The sequence below is a fragment of the Chiloscyllium plagiosum genome, unplaced genomic scaffold (genome assembly GCF_037043375.1).
Source record: "Chiloscyllium plagiosum isolate Xiang-an unplaced genomic scaffold, Cpla_swu_hap1 HiC_scaffold_20, whole genome shotgun sequence".
Lineage (NCBI taxonomy): Eukaryota > Metazoa > Chordata > Chondrichthyes > Orectolobiformes > Hemiscylliidae > Chiloscyllium > Chiloscyllium plagiosum.
In genome coordinates, this window is record NW_028270158.1 from 42,482,827 (window position 1) to 42,500,769 (window position 17,943).

General features: G+C 39.7%; 1 protein-coding gene across 7 annotated transcripts in view; it reads right to left on the minus strand.

The window, feature by feature from the left end:
• Positions 1-17,943, minus strand: part of crebbpb (CREB binding lysine acetyltransferase b) — a 210,217-nt gene that overhangs the window by 9,330 nt on the left and 182,944 nt on the right. For all 7 annotated transcript variants that reach the window (XM_087997874.1, XM_087997875.1, XM_087997872.1 and 4 more), the window contains exon 29: positions 3,160-3,321. In XM_087997874.1, the coding sequence (XP_087854000.1) occupies positions 3,160-3,321 (162 nt within the window). The remainder of the gene's footprint in view (positions 1-3,159; positions 3,322-17,943) is intronic.

Genomic DNA, 17,943 nt, shown 5'->3' on the forward strand with positions numbered 1-17,943 from the left:
GATCTGTCAGAACTGCTGATTCTTGGTCTTTAATATTTGATGCACATCTAAATAAGTTTTAAGTTTACAGGAATGCTAATTCTGAATTCTTTCATAATCACAATTCTCCTTACATTCTCAACTTTTTTTCTCCAGCTTTAGTGATCTTAAACATTGACCCCAGACATTTTTTTGTTTGCCAGTTCTGCAAAAGGTCCAATTAGATTTCTTTCTTGTAGCTTCAATTGATAAGTTACTGGGAAATGCTTGTAAGCATCGAGTATTGTCTTTTTGACAGTTTCATACTCTGCAGATGGCATTTCTGACAAAATGGTTTTCACAGTCATTGCTGTATCTGTCAAAACACTATCATTAAGGACCAAATATCTTTTTGCCATTCGATCTGTTTAGTTGCCTTCTTTTGACTCCGTCCACAGAAAACTTAGGCATTTAGTGCAGGTTCTTAGTGAAATCAAATTCCTCCTCGGAATCAGAATTATCCTCAGACTTACTGCCTCCTCCTCCTTCCTTTACTCGAAGCTTTCCTTTGGCCAACTCATATTCTCTATGTTCCTTACCTCACTGGAGTTCCAATTTTCTTAATCTACCTCTCTCTGCTTTTCTTTCTACTCCTCCCTTCCATTTTAAGTTCTCTTAATTCTATTGCCCATTCCATTATCCTCTGATTTTCTTTGTCCTCTAACTAACGTTTTTTAATTTCTAACTGTATCTAAGCTAATTCCAGTTGTGATGCTTCAATTTCAGGTTTACCTTCTTCCAATTTTAAATGTCGTATAATCGTACAAAGCAACTCATCCTTATGTGATCCTGCTTTTAAACAGAGAACAAAGAACAGCACAGCACAGCACAGAAACAGGGCCTTTGGCCCACCAAGACTGCACTGATACATAATGTCTTTCTAAACTAAAAACCTTTTGTGTCTCTGCTGTCTGTATCCCTTTACCTCCTATTCATTTATCTATCAAAGGTGCCTCTTAAACATTGCAATTGTATCCACCTCTACCACTTTCTCTGGCAGTGCATTCTGGGTTTAAAAAAACCCTGCCTTTCACATCTCCTTTAGAAACTCACCCCCTTTAACTGTAAACCTACATCCATTGGTAACTGACATTTCTACGTGGGGAAAATGACTCTTTTACTTCTAAGTTTTCAACGAACTGTCTCAGTTTAGCTTTAATCAACTATTTCAGATAACCCACTATTAGATTTTCCACTTCCAGAAAGCCCTTTGCAATATTCAAAGCCATCTTCAAAATTTGTGCAGAAAACGTCACTTCAATGCAGCTTTTTGTGTCTAGAACTACCACATATTACTTATTTTAACAAAGGAACAGAATCGCTCTCAAATCCTGTGAACCCAAATTCTGCAAGAGCCCCACTTATGATGTTATTATTATTGGACAAGCTAGACCTCAGACTAAAATCTATTTGACACACTATCATATTAAAAACACTCAATGCTGTAGAGTAGGTTTTAACAATTAAAAAAAAATCTATTATGCTAAAAAATGTAGAATAGAATAAACCAAGCTTTTTATATATAATTTGTAAGATTTTAAAATACAGTCCCATTTGTCTAAATATCACTTTATTTTATTTATTTTTTATTTAGATTCCCTACAGGATGGAAACAGGCCATTTGGCCCAACCAGTCCACACTGAACCTCCGAAGAGTATCCCATCCAGATCCATTCCCCTACATTTACCCCTGATTAATGAACCTAACACTATGGGCAATTTATTATGGGCAATTTATTATGGCCAATTCACCTGATCTGCACATCTTTTTGACTGTGGGAGGAAACCCATGCAGATACAGAGATACGTGCAAACTCCACACAGACAGCGGCTTGAGGTGGGAATTGAATCTGGGTCCCTGGCGCTGTGAGGTAGCAGTGCTAACCACGGAGCCACTGTGCCGCCCCAACAGTGCACAAACATGAGATCATTCCTTTCTCTATCATATCCATAAGTTTGACTTACATTTCTTTCAATTTCTGGTCTTGAAAGTTACATAATTGAGGTTAGACTTTCTAAACTCTGAATAACTCCTTCAGGATTCTAACCAAACACTTCTGGTCTGAAGCTTTCAACTTACATTAAGATAACCTATTTACAACCTAAGTGAATTATTTTCTCCAGGAGTAAATGGCTCATACATTTAACTTAAACCAGAACTTCTGCAAATAACTTTGCAAGTTATGATATTTTCCAGCCTTGAAGCAAATAAAAATCAATTCCTGATTCTTCTAATCTGAAAGCAAGCAAATGCATGCAACGTTTGCTTTGTCCAACCATAAAACTCTCAATTCCCAATATCACTCCATGAACTCTCTTTCTCATGTTGTTTTCAAAAAAATCATGGCTCTAGAAATACTGACAGGTCAAATATTAATAGAAAGTGAGGACTGCAGATGTTGGAGATCAGAGTCGAGAGTGTAGTGATGGAAAAGCACAGCAGGTCAGGCAGCATCTGAGGAGCAGGAGAACCGACATTTTGAGCATATGCCCAAAAATGTCCACTCTCCTGCTTGTCGGATAGTGACTGACCTCCAGGTCAAATATTAAACCATCCTTACACAGACACACAAAAATTCACATATCGTTAGCTAAAAATCCAAACTCCCAATGTTCTAAAACTTTAGTACCCAGCAAGGTTGCTGGTTAAGTTCAGGAGACAGCAAAACAGAATCAATATAACATGTATAAAAGTTTAACTGATATCTCAAGGTATAATATGATTGAATTGGATTATTCTGAAATGTTAGTGTTCATTCTTTAACTTCCACCTTATTAATTTTTCCTAGCCTCTCAAGTGAATGCTGATGCCTTCCCAGCATGCAGGCTATATTCTTATATTTATTGAGGCATTATTCATAGTTGTGCATTGATCATGATGATGAATGAGTTGTTTGGTCCTAGTTGATGGTTTTCCCCTGAAGTTCAGTTGAACTTAATCATTGTTTATAAATGGACATCTAAACACAAACTGTTGTGTAACAAGCAAGTCAGTGACCTTTCTCCTCTTAGGGGATGCTAATTTTAAAAGAAAAATCAAATTAAAGACATACGTACCTCATATTTTCCAAAAAAGTCAAATGCACAGGAGGAAAAGGCAACATATTTAATTAGGCAGAATTTAAGAATAATTTCCAGTACCTCTTTATGCTTTTCCATGGTTGCATACAACTTCTGTGACAAGTCGTTAGCTACATTTGGCATTCCAGGCTTTTTCTTGTTGGCCCGGCTAATGCTGCTTTTATTCTTATTTGTTTTTTTGTTGTTCTTTTTCTTTGCATTTTTGCTGTCTCCTTTCTTTCCCTGGAAATGGGTATAAAAAGGATAATTAACAATCTTAGATGCCTAACACAGAACAGCAGTCCACCATGACTGTTCTTCGAAAGGATATTTTAAATATAGAATGCAACTAAAAAAATCTTCTTGACAGCTTCATTTTCATATACATGCTAAGATTTTGTGCTTGGAGTCTACTTCACTGCAGACTCTTCGATCACAGCATATGGATTTAAGAGCATAAGAATTACAGAGGTAGTCCATATGACTTATCAAGTCATAGTTAATCTATCTCAATTCCATTTTCCTGTCCATTCCTTATATTCCTTGATTCCCTCAGATCAAAAATCTGTCACCCTCAAACCTGAACATATTCAACGACAGAGTACTCCCAGCTCTCCAAGGTAAAGAATTCTAAAGATTCTCAATGCTGTGTGAAGAAATTACATCATAGTGCAGCTCTGAATGATATGCCTCACCCTGAGGCTGCCATGTTGCGCCAGTTTTCTCAGGCAGGGGAAACAACCCTCAAGTATTTGCCCTGTTAAGCTCCTTCAGAATCCTGTACGTTACAATAACATCACCTCTCATTCTTCTAAACCCCAGAGAGTACAGTTCCAATTTGTTCAGCCACTCATCACAGCACAACCTTCTCATCCCAGGAACCAATCTACTCAATCTTTGCTGTATGACCTCCCTCAAAAATAGAGACCAAAACTACACATAATATTCCAGTTGTGTACCTCACACAACTGTATATAAGCAAACTGTTGCATATGCTATAAATCTGAAACAAGCATAGAAAATGCTGGAGAAACTCAGGTCTGGAACAATCCGTGGAGAGGGCAAAACAGAATTAACATTTTGAGTCTAACATTAAAAGTCATTAAAGACTTGAAACATCAACTCTGTTTCTCTCTCCACAGATGCTTCCAGACCTGCTCAGTTTCTCGAGCATTTTCTACATTTGTCCCATATTATTGTAGCAAGATTTCTTTGACTTGCATTCTGGTCTCCTTCCAATAAAGGTCAATGCACTATTTGCATTCCTAATCACTTGATGTACCTGCAGGTTTTGTTTCTTATAAAAGTTCAGGCCTCTCTAAACATCAACGTTTAAATGTTTAATGTTTTTAACAAATATGCTCTTCTGTTACTACAACTCAACTGAAAAACCACACACATCCTGTAATTAACCTCCATTATTCCATCTTGCTGCCCAATCACTTAACTGGTATATTTTTTCTGGCTCGTCATCTGCCCTACTCACATTGCTTATTAACATATCTCTTGAACTGTGTGCCTTTTTTTGTTAGCTGCTCTAATTGACCAAGGTCTAAGTTCACATTAGCCATTTACCAAAGCAGAGATTGAAGCTTGAATCACAACTTTAAATGGTCACATTTCTCAAGTTCAGATCATAACCAAGTTATCAAACCACCATGCTGACTCCATGTGAAGAATGAATTAGAAACTCATCACCAACAGAGTTCACTTCTATTAAACATGGTAGAAGGATCAATTTTTAAATCATGATTGGATCAAATAGAGTCATAGACATACAGCATGGAAATAGACCCTTCGATTCAATTCGCCCATGCTGACCAGATATCCTAAATTAATCTACTCCCACGTGTTAACAATTGGCTCATATCCCTCTAAAGCTTTCCTATCCATATGCCCATCCTTTTAAATGTCGTTATTCTACCAGCCTTCACCACTTCCTCTGGCAGCTTATTCCATGTATACACTACCCTCTGTGTGAAAATGTTGCCCCTTATGTCCCTTTTAAATCTTTATCCTCTCACCTTAAACCAATGCCCTCTCGTTTTGGACTTGCACACCCTGGGGAAAAGACCTTGGCTATTCACCCTGCCCATGTCCATGATTTTATAAACTTCTACAAGGTGCTTCTGATGCTCCAGGGAAAGTAGCCCCAGCCTAATCAGCCTTTCCCTATAGCTCAAACCCTCCTACCCTGGCAATATCCTTTTAAATCTTTTCTGAGCCCCTTCAAGTTTCACAACATCCTTCTAATAGCAGGGAGATCAGAACTGCATGCAGTACTCAAAAAGTGGCCTAACCAATGTCCTCGCAACTCCTACACTCAATGGACTGTTCAATAAAGGCAAGTATATCAAACACCTTCTTCACTATCCTATCTATCTGTGACTCAACTTTCAAGAAACTATGAACTTGCATTCCAAGGTCTCTTTCTTCAGCAACAATCCCCAAGACTTTACCATTAAGAGTATAAGTCCTGCCCTGATTTACTTTTCCAAAACACAGCACCTCACATTTATTTAAAGTAACCTCCATCTGCCACTCTTCGTCCCATTGGCCCAGCTGATCAAGACCCTGTTATACTGAGAGAACCTTCCTCATTGTCTGTACCTTCAATTTTGGTGTCATCTGCAAACTTACTAACCATACTTCCTACATTTACATCCAAATAATTTATATAAATGACAAAAAGCAGTGGACACAGCACCAATCCTTGTGGCACACTGATGGTCACAGGTTTCCAGTCTGAAAACAAACCCACCACCACCACCCTGTTATCTACCTTCGAACCAGTTCTGAATCCAAATGGCTAGTTCTGCCTGTATTCCATGTGGTCTCACCTTGCTAACCAGCCTACTATGAGAAATCTTTTTGAACGCCTTACTGAAGTCCATATGGATCATGTTCATCGATCTGCCCTCATCAATCTTCTTTGTTACTTCTTCAAAAAACTCAACCAGGTTAGTGAGACCTGATTTCTCACGTGCAAAACCACACTGATTATCCCTAATCAGTCCTTGCCTTTCCAAATACATGTAAATCGTGTCCCTCAGGACTCCCTCCAATAATCTGCCCACCACTGATGTTAGGCTCTCTGGTCTATAGTTCCCTAGCTTTTCCTTACCACCTTTCTTAAATAGTGGCACCATGTTAGTCAACCTCCAAACTTCTTGCATCTCATCTGTGACTGTCCATTATACAAGTATTTAAGCAAGGGGCCTAGCAATCACTTCCCGAGCTTCCCACAGAGTTCTAGGGTACACCTGATCAGGTCCTGGGGATTTATCTACCTTTATGTGTTTTAAGACGTCCAGCGTCTCCTCCTCTGTAATATGGATATTTTTCAAGATGTAACTATTTATTTCTCCATGTTCTCTATTTTCCATACCCTTTTCCACAGCAAACTCTGATGCAAAATACTTGTTTAGTACCTCCCCTATTTCCTGCGGTTCCACACATAGGTGGCCTTGCTGATCTGGTTACTCTTTTGTAACCTTAATGTTTGTGGAATCCCTTTGGATTCTCCTTAACACTATTTGCCAAATCTATCTCATGTCCCCTTTTTGCCCTCCTAATTTCCCTCGAGGATGGGAATCACTCTATTTCTGCTGTTTATACCTGATCTATGCTTCCTTCTTTTTCCTGACCAAAAATTCAATTTCTCTAGCCATCCAGCATTCCCTACACCTACAACTTCACTCTAAGAGGAACATACTGTCTCTGGTCTCTCGTTATCTCATTTTTGAAAGTTTCCCATTTTCCAGACGTCCCTTGGCAAACGTCTGTCCCCAATCAACCTTTGAAAGTTCTGGCCTAATACAGTCAAAATTTGCCTTCCCCAAATTTAGAACGTCAACTTTCAGATCCAGTCTATCTTTTTCCATCATGATTTCAAAACAAATAGAATTATAGTCATTGGCAGCAAAATGCTCCCCCACTGACACCTCAGTCACCTGCCCTATCTTATTTCCCAGGAGTAGGTCAAGTTTTGCACCTTGTTTTGTAGGTACATCCGCATACTCAGAGTCATAGAGATGTACAGCATGGAAACAGACCCTTCGGTCTAACCCGTCGATGCCGACCAGATATCCCAACCCAATCTAGTCCCACCTGCCAGCACTCGGCCCATATCCCTCCAAACCCTTCCTATTCATATACCCATCCAAATGTCTCTTAAATGTTGCAATTGTACCAGCTTCCACCATTTCCTCTGGCAGCTCATTCCATACACATACTCTGTGTGAAAAAGCTGCCCTGTAGGTCACTTTTATATCTTTCCCCTCTCACCCTAAACTTATGCCCTCTAGTTCTAGACTCCCCAATCCCAGGGAAGAGACATGCCTCTCATTATTTTGTAAACCTCTATAAGGTCACCCCTCAGCCTCTGACGCTCTAGGGAAAACAGCCCCAGCCTATTCAGCCTTTCCCTATAGCTCAAATCCTCCAACCCTGGCAAAATCCTTGTAAACCTTTTCTGAACCCTTTCAAGTTTCACAACATCTTTCCGATAGGAAAGAGACCAGAATTGCACGCAATATTCCTACAGTGGCCTAACCAATATCCTGTACTGCCACAACATGACCTGTACTCAATACTCTGACCAATAAAGGAAAGCATACCAAATGCCTTCTTCACTATCCTATCTACCTGCGACTCCACTTTCAAGGAGCTATGAACCTGCACTCCAAGGTCTCTTTGTTCATCAACACTTCCTAGGACTTTACCATTAAGTCCTACTAAGATTTACAAAATGCAACACTTCGCGTTTATCTGAATTAAACTCCATCTGCCACTTCTCAGCCCATTGGCCCATCTGGTCAAGATCCTGTTGTAATCTGAGGTAACCCTCTTCGCTGTCCACTACACCTCCAATTTTGGTGTCATCTGCAAACTTACTAACCGTACCTCTTATGCTCGCATCCAAATTATTTATGTAAATGACAAAAAGTAGAGGACCCAGCACCGATCCTTGTGGCACTCCACTGGTCACAGGCCTCCAGTCTGAAAAACATCCCTCCACCCCCACCCTCTCTGTCTTCTACCTTTGAGCCAGTTCTGTATCTAAATGGCTAGTTCTCCCTGTATTTCGTGAGATGTATCCTTGCTAATCAGTCTCCCATGGAGAACCTTGACGACCACCTTATTGAAGTCCACATAGATCACATCTCCTGCTCTGCCCTGATCAATCCTCTTTGTTACTTCCTCAAAAAACTCAATCAAGTTTGTGAGACATGATTTCCCATGCACAAAGCCATGTTGACTATCCCTAATCAGTCCTTGCCTTTCCAAATACATGTACATCCTGTCCCTCAGGATTCCCTCCAACAACTTGCCCACCATTGACGTCAGGCTCGCTGGTCTATAGTTACCTGGCTTGTCCTTACCACCTTTCTTAAACAGTGGCAGCACATGAGTCAACCTCCAGTCTTCCAGCACCTCACCTGTGACTGTCGATGATACAAATTTCAGAAAATTTTCTTGCACAAATTCCTTTCCATCTAAACCCTCAACACTATGGGAGTCCAAGTCTACGTTTGGAAAGTTAAAATCACTTACCATAACCACTCTATTATTCTTACAGATAATGGAGTCCTCCTTACAAACTTGTTTTCAATTTTTCACTGACTATTGGGGGAGTCTATAGTCTAATCCCAGTAAGGTCATCATCCTCTTATTTCTCAGTTCCACCCAATTTCCTTGAACATATCCCCAGGAATGTCCTCCCTAAGTATAGCCATAATGCTATCCCTGATCAAAAACAGCACTCCCCCCTCCTCTCTTGCCCCCTTTCTATCCTTCCTACAGCATCTGTACCCTGGAAAGGTGTAAAATTTGAAACAAGTATTGTCATTCTTCCGTACAAGTTTTTTTGTCCACAATTAGTAAATTTGAAAAGTACAAATAAGGGAAAATGCTGCTTGATCTCAAATTCACACATCTCAACATTACAAAGCAAATACATTTCCAAAATGTCAAGTCTCATTTGGCCATGCAGCAATTTCAGACTGGTTGGGACTACTGCTAATTCCCAACTTGTCTGTGAAGACCGAAAGTAAACTTCAATTATAGGATGATGACATATCCACTCTCCGAAATCTACTCACCATCTCATTTGCTTTATCACATTTTTTTGAAAATATAATCATCCAATTCTGTTTTGAAAGTGAGGATTGAAACTTCCTCCACAATATTCTCAGGTGGTGATTCCAGATATTAACCAATGACATTTTCCTCATGTCATACAGCACAGAAGCAAGCTCTTTGGCCCACCATGTAAATGTCGACCAATAAACATCAAACTATACTAATCCCACTTACCGAAATTTGGTCCATCGCCTATTATGCCCTGACATTTCTTATCCAGATATGTCTTAAATGTTGCCAGAGCATTGGCCTCCAACACACTCTGATAACATGCTTATTTCTGGGTAAAAACAAAGTTCCTCAGATCACTTCTATCCACTCACTCCACACCTTAAACTTACGTCCTCTAATTTTAAATACGTCTGCATGCGGAAAAGATTCTCACAATCTGCTCTAGCTCTGCCTTTCATAATTTTTTGTACATCAATCAGACCACCCCTCAACCTCCCCTCCAAGGGAAAACAAACCCCGCCTATCAGGACAACATTCTGGTTAATTTCCTCTGCATCATCTCCAGAGCAACAAAGTCCTTCTGACAGTGGCAACCAGAACTACACAGTATTCCATCTATAGCTATCCAATGTCTTGTAAAGTTGCAACAAGACTTCCCAACTCCTATATCCTACATCCTGGTTAATGAAGGCAACCATCCTGTACATGCCTTCTTCACCACTCTGTCCACCTATGGCCTGGAACATCAAGGTTCCTTTGCTCCTCAGTACACCTTAGAGACTTACCATTCATTGTCTAAATCCTTCCCCTAATAGACCTCCCAAAATGCATCACCTCGTCAGGAGTAAATTCTATCTAGAATATAATGAGGACTGCAGATGCTGGAAAGTCAGTTGGTAAAGTGTGGAGCTAGAAAAAGCAGCAGGTCAAGCAGTTCTCATTAAAGGTCCCAACCTGAAGCATCACTGCCCTGCTCCTTTGATGCTGTTTGACCTGCTGTGCCTTTTCTAGTTCCACACTGTACTGACACTTAAATTCTATTTATCGTTGCTCTGCCCAATTTACCAGTTGACCAATATCAGACTGCAGCTTGAGACCATCGTCCTCATCAACACCACCACCAATTTTTGTGATTTCTACAAATCTATTAATACCACCCTCTACATTCACATCCAAGGCATTAATATACACAACAAAACAAGAGTCCTAGCCCTTACTGCTGGTCAGAAGCTTAAAATCACAAAGGCAACCTTCCATCATCATCTTTTGCCTCCTAGTTGTAAGCCCATTTTGGATCATGTTTGCAACTTGCCTGGATCCCATGGGCTCTTACCTTGTGGACCAGCCTTCCATGTGGAACTTTGTCAATGGCCTTGCTGAAGTCCATGTAAGCAACATCAACTGCACCACCCTTATCAATATATTTTGTCACTTTTTCAAAAAAACAATTAAATTAGTCTGACAGGATTTCCCTTGAAAAATTCCATTCTGACTATCCCCAATCAATCCCTGCCTTTCAATGTGTTTACTAATTCTGTCCTTGGAACCTTTTTTAATAATTTCCCTACCTTGGGCCTAACTGGTTTATAACTTCCTGGCCTATTCTTGCTGTATTTCTCACATATCCGCTATTCGCCAGTTATCTGGTACTTAACATGTGGTCAGTAAAGTGTTATATATATCTCTGCTGGGGTCCCAGCAATCTCCTCCTTTGCCTTCCACAGCAGCCTGGGAAACATTTCATCAGACCCTGGAGATTTATGCACCTTTATGCCTGCTAAAACATTCCTCCTTCAAATTAATCTTAACATGCTCATGAACCTCATCATCCCAATTGCAAAATCCAGCTCAAAGTCTTTCTCCTTTGTGAAGTTTCTCACTCTCCAGAGTGAGAAATATTCTCTTAAAACCTCGTCAATGTCCTCTGGCTCTACTCAGATTAGCCTTTTGGTGTCCAGTAGGCTTAACTCTTTCCCTTGTAATTCACTTACTCTTTATGCACTTGAAAAATGCCTGGAGATTTTCTTAAGTGCCAAAGATATTTGTGGATCCTCATTGCCTTCCTAGCTCCTTTTTTTTTTAGGTACCCACCTATTACACTCTCGAAATTCCCCATTTTTAATGCTTTGTACCTAACACATGCTTCCTTCTTTTACTTTCGATATCTAGGGTTCCCTGGATTTGCTGTCCTTTCCCTTCATTTTGAAGAGAAAAACGCTAGCCTTGAACTCTCACTGCACTACTTTTAAACGACTCTCACTTTTTGAAACGTAGACTTACTTGCAAGTAGCTGCTCCCAGTCTATGCTTGCCAGATCCTGTTTAATGATATTGAAATTGGCCTTTGTCCACTTTTAAACACCTAATTTGTGCATTATCCTTATCTCTTTCCATAATTACTTTGAAACTTAAGAGTTATGGTCACTATCCTCAAGAACTTCAGCCACCAAAACTTTAACTACCTGACTAGCTTCATTCCCAAGGATAAGGTCAAGCATTGCCCCATTTCTAGTAGGACTATCTACATAGTGGCACACAAAGCTCTCCTGGATCCACTTTAAAAATTCCATTCAGTCTAATCTTTTCACACTTGCTCGATCCCAGTTAATGTTGGCAAAGTTGTAAGCCCCTACTTGTACAACTCTATTCCTCTAACACCTGTTCGTAACTTGCTTACTGATCTGCCCCTCTAACTCATTGACTGTTGGGAAGCTTGTAATACAATCCCAGCAAAGTGACCATCCTTTTTTTATTTTAAGCTCTACACAGATGACCTCATTTGAAGAGCCTTCTAAGATATTATTGCTGTGGTCATCATTGCTTTTTTTCAATCTCAACTGGCATCTTCTGGTTTTTGAGCTATATGCAAGTGTGAATAGTTTCTCTCCAGACACTATGACCATACTATGGCTTTAATCAGTATATTATGTGCTGGTATGAAGGTTGAGACAGAAGTAATGAGCAGTCTGCTCAAACTCAATAAACAGCTTGTGAGGCCTTGGAGTTCTATTAAAAAATGTTGGAACAATAGAAGTAGCCAGAGTGGGTAGGGTCAAGCTCCCACAGAACCAGAAGTTTTAGTGGCTTTCTGCAGTTGCTGAGGTCTTGAAGCTGGATGAGGACGTTTTTATACCTTCCTGTTACAACTAAAAGCCAGGGTTCTCTTCCTGCTGTTAGAGTTGCATGTTAGACAATCTCTTTTACTTTTGCCTTCGCCAAAAGGCGATTTTCTGGGATGCTACTTTATTAGAACAGTTAATTCCAAATAATTATTAATAAATATATTATTTTGATAAACATTTTAATGGAGTTACAGTTAAGCCAATTTTTCTCTTGCTTTTATTTTGTATGTTAACTGTAGTGTTTAAAAAGTCGATAACTTGATCAATCAAATTGCATATGGAACTCAAAGCCTTATCTTTTAAAATAAGAAAAAAAGTTAGGGTCTAGACTATCTTCTTAATATATTTTGCAAGGGTTTGGTCTGGTCAATAACAAACTGGGGGATCCTGTCAGATCAAGATCTCTAATTCCAGGTTGGGTTTAGGAAAGGCAGTGAGTGGCGAGAGCTGTTTTTTTTAAAATTTCAGGTGTTGCATTCAGCTGGCTTAAACAGGGTGTACCATACGTAATAATGGTTCTTTCAGTCACTCAGTTTCCTGGAGGTGAAAGAAGTCACTTCGGATGTTTTACAGAAAGTTAGCAAAGCTTTCGGAATTGGGAAACAAATTGAAGTGTTGCCTGTGTCTGCGAAGAAAGGGGAAATAATTGCAGCAATAGCTCTACATTTATAGCAGACAGGAATACATCAGAATGATTGGAGATTGCTAAAATTCAATTGCAAATGAAGCAGCTTGAATTAGAGGCAACAGCAAGGGAAAAAGAAATTCAGCCCTGGCAGAACAAAGAGAGAAAGTAAATGAAACAGTTTGAATTACAATTAAAAACAAAGAAAAAAGGGAGCTTCCTAGCAGAAGGGAGAAAGAGAGAGTTTTTGAACTTCAGAGAGATTGGAACCAAAAATTCAGTCGATTTAAAATGGCAGAGGTTGAGATCAAAGGTAGGAGTATTGACGAGGGCAATGCTGGAGAGCAATCCCATTGTAGCCAAAGACCTGGTGAGGGTCTGTTTAAATATTCCAAGTGTCATCTCAGTTCAACAAGAAGGATGTAGAAGTCTTTTTCATTTAATTTCAGAAAACGGTTAAACAAATGAAAGGGCTGCTGACCCTTTGGTTTTGTTGATTCAAACAAAGTTGGTATGCAGAGCTAGTGAGGTACTTGCATCACTATCAGAGGAGTTTTCTGGGGAGCATGAGGTAGTTAAGAAAGCCACCTTAAGTACATATGAGTTAATACCAGAAGCCTTCTGTCAACATCTTAGGAATTTAATGAGGGAACCTAGTCAAATGTACATAGAGTTTGAAAGGATCAAACAAAGTAATTTTACTAAGTGGATAAGGGCATTGAAAATACATCAAAAATATATGAGTAAACCTTACTCACACAATTAAATTCTTTAGAGATCGGGCACTTTCTTCTCAGCCAACCTGATCAGGTTGTACATTCTTTTGCAGCTTTTTAGCTTCCAAAGAGAGAGAAACCATTATTTTGGAGGAGCTAAAAGATTCACTTCGTGAAGTACCGAGAACTCATGTGGAAGAGCAGAGAGTGAAAACTGCAAGATTAGCAGCAGAAAGGGCAGAGGAGTAAGAGTTTGTTTATAAATCAAAGTTTGGCTTCCGACATCAATTTCAATCTGTAAAGGCTAGAAATTGGGGAAAATAGAAATCGTCAAGTGACAAGGGAAAAGGAGATCTCATTGATGATAGCAAAGATAGCTTACCACAGGGTAAAAAGGAAACCCATGAGGGGGAAGAGAAGTAAAAAAGCTCAATGCTTTCACTGCAATAAAGTAAGCCACATGAAGTTGCGGTGTTAGTGGTTTAGAAGATGGATGTGGGAAAACAGATTAAGCCTGTGAATTTTGTTGAATTGGTAAAGGAAAGCATAGTGGAAGTTAAAAAGCTGCTTTTTAAACCAGGTTGGCTGACAAGAAAGTACCAGATCTCTAAAGAATTTACTTGTATAAATAAAGTTTACTAATGTATGCCAGGAGGAGTGGTTAAAGAAATTAAGATTTTTAGAGATACAGGACCAAGTCAATTGTTGACACTGAGAGATGAGGAGATATGTAATTCAAGCCAAAATTCTGAATGTAATTCAGAAGAAGCACTGCCAGAAAAAGTGATAATATATGAATTCATGGCAAGAAGAGCAGTCTTTCATCATATAAAGTGAGGTTGGAGAGTCCGGTGAAAAGTGGAGGTAGGAATAATAGAGAAATTCTTGACTCCAGAAATACAGTTTATCCATGGTAATGATGTGGTTGGATCACAGGTGGGAGTGATGCCTGTGGTTGGAACCCCCCCTGCCAGTGAAAAATCAGGCAACTCAGGTGTTAGGATTTTTCCTGTGTGGGTGGCACGGTAGCTCAGTGGTTAACACTGCTGCCTCACAGCACCAGGGTCCCAGGTTCAATTTCAGCCTCGGGTGACTGGCTGTGTAGAGTTTGCACATTCTCCCAGCGTCTGCGTGGGTTTCCTTCGGGTGCTCCGGTTTCCTCCCACAGTCCAAAGACGTGCAGGTAAGGTGAATTGGCCATGGTAAATTGCCCATAGTATTAGGTGCATCATTCAGAGGAAATGGGTCTGGGTGGGTTACTCTTTGGGGGGTTGGTGTGGACTGTTTGGGCCGAAGGGCCTGTTTCCATACTTTAGCGAATCTAATCTAATCTAATAAAAAAAGTCACAAAGCTACAGGCTGAAGCAGAAGCAGAAATCAACCGCAAAGACAAAGAAGTTGAAGTTCAATTATCAGATACTTTGATCAAATAGTTGAGGAAAAAAAAGGACACGTGGAGGACAATGTGCATATTTTTAGTTCAGAGAAATTAGCTGAGTTACAACTGAAGGAGGAAAAATTAAAGAAACTACCAAAAAATCCAACAGAGAAGAAGAATCCCAGCGCATTCCAGAATGTTACTATCTTAAAAATGAAATCTTGATCAGCAAATGGAAACCAACGCGTATTCAGGCCGACAAGAAATGGGCAGTAGTTCATCAAGTTGTATTACCGGCAGGTTATAGAAAAGTTTTGTGGTATGCACATGAATTACAGGTAGTAGGTTATTTAGGAGTAAGGAAAACGCAAGCTAAAATACAAAACCATCTTTATTTGTCCTGGACTGCATAAGGATGTGGCTGAATTTTGTGAGACATGTCATACATGTCTGGCAATTAAAAACCTCAGGCATTGATAAAACCCATTCCCACATTTGAGGAAACTTTTACAAGAGTCTTAATTGATAGCCTAGAACCCCTCCCTAAAAAAAAAAATTGGGAATTGGTATTTGTTGGCCATAATGATTATGCCTTCTAGATTTCCAGAGGTCATTCCACTATGCAGTATCACAGCTAAAAGGACTGTGGAAGAATTATTCAAAATTTTCACTAGATATGGACTACCCACAGAAATATAATCAGATCAAGGGTCAAATTTTACATCAAAGTAAGTTGTGGATAACTTAGGAATAAAACAACTTAAATCTACGGCGTACCATTCAGAATTGCAGGGAGTATTAGAATGGTGGCATCAAACTTTAAAGACCATGTTCAGGGCTTAGGAGTCAAGACTATCCAGAAGATTAGGATAAAGGAATTTCATTTGTACTTTTGAAATTAGGCATGCATCAAATGAATTAGTTTTTGGGCATGAGGGTTAAGAGGACCACTGAAATTAAGGAGAAATTAGTGAGCCAGAGTTCAGCAACCACATATTTGGACCATGTGTCTAATTTTAGGGAAAGTGTAAATAGAGCGGGTGAGTTGGCTAGACAGTATTTGAAAGTAGCACAGCATGTGATAAAACAGAAAGTAGATAACAAAAACAAAAAAAACTGTAATTTTGCTAGTGGAGATAAAGTGTTACTGTTCCTCCTAGTGGAAGGTGAACCTTTAAAGGCAAGGTTTACTGGACCTTATCAAATTGAAAGGAAATTGAGTGAGGTGAATTATTTGTTAAGAATGCCAGATAGAAATAAATCTCAGCGTGCCATGTGAATACGCTCAGAAGTTTTTTTGACAGGGAAGGAAAGCAAAAGGAGAATGTGTTACTGGCTACAACAGAGTGAAGAACCAAGTTCAGATGATTCTGAACTGACATTCCACAAATTACCTGGACAATGAGCAAGTTCTCCAAAATTGAATAAATTATCAAGTTACCTTTCAGCAGAAAACCAAAATGATCTAAGAGAATTACAGCAATCACATGAGGTGGTATGCAGGAATAAGCTGGGAAGTACTAATCTGATTATGCATGATGTAGATATATGAAATGCTGTTCTGCTGTACCAATTAAGTTCTTACAGACTTAGGGCTCAAAAAGAGATTGAATACATGCTCAAAGACAATCCAATCCAAGTGAGTTGCAACAAATGGAACTCACCATAATAATGACTCCAAAACCAGATAGTCCACACACAATCACTGTGTACCATCATAAAGTCAATTCAGTTACAAAATCTGATTCATATCAGAATTCATTTTTGGAAGACTGTAATGAGAAGGTGGGGCAAGCAACATACATTTCTAAGTTGGACTTACCCAGAAGACATTGGCAGGTACATTTAACCAAGATCAAAGGAAATTTCAGTTTTTGTGACACTGAAAGGACTGTACCAGTTTAAAGTCATGCCATTTGCTATGAACAATGCGCCAGCCACATTTCGAAAACTAACAAATAAAGTCATTTTGGGATTACCCTGTTTTGTGGTGTACATTGACGATATGATGATTTTTATTAATAAATGGAAGGAGAATTTGAAGTATCTATTGGAATTGCTTGATTGATTTCAGGAGGTGGGCTTGGTGATAAACCTGGCTAAGAATGAGTTCACAAAAGCCCATGTTCCTGGGTCATGTCGTTGGACATGGAACGAGGGTCCCTTGGAATGTAAAAACAAAGGTTTTTGGGGAGTTTCCCACACTAATCGGCGAAGAGGCAAATACTACAATTCCTGGGTCTGAGTGGCTTTTATCTGAAGCTTGTCTTCAATTTTAGTAGTGTGGTTGCTCCACAGTACACAGAACATACTGTACAGGCCTTTGGCCCTTGATGCTGCGCTGATCTATGAAACCAATCTAAAGCCCATCTAATCGACACTATTCTATTTTCATCCAAATGTTTATCCAATGACCATTTAAATGCCATTACAGTTGGTGGGTCCAACAGACAATAGGTGCAGGAGTAGGCCATTCAGCCCTTCGAGCCTGCACCACCATTCAATATGATCATGGCTGATCATTCCTAATCAGTATCCTCTTTCTGCCTTATCTCCATAACCCTTGATTCCACTATCTTTGAGAGCTCTATCCAACTCTTTCTTAAATGAATCCAGAGATTGGGCCTCCACTGCCCTCTGGGGCAGAGCATTCCACACAGCCACCACTCTCTGGGTGAAGAAGTTTCTCCTCATCTCTGTCCTAAATGGTCTACCCCGTATTTTTAAGCTGTGTCCTCTGGTTCGGCACTCACCCATCAGCGGAAACATGTTTCCTGCCTCCAGAGTGTCCAATCCTTTAATAATCTTATATGTCTCAATCAGATCCCCTCTCAGTCTTCTAAACTCAAAGGTATACAAGCCCAGTCGCTTCAGTCTTTCAGTGTAAGGTAATCCCGCCATTCCAGGAATTGACCTCGTGAACCTACGC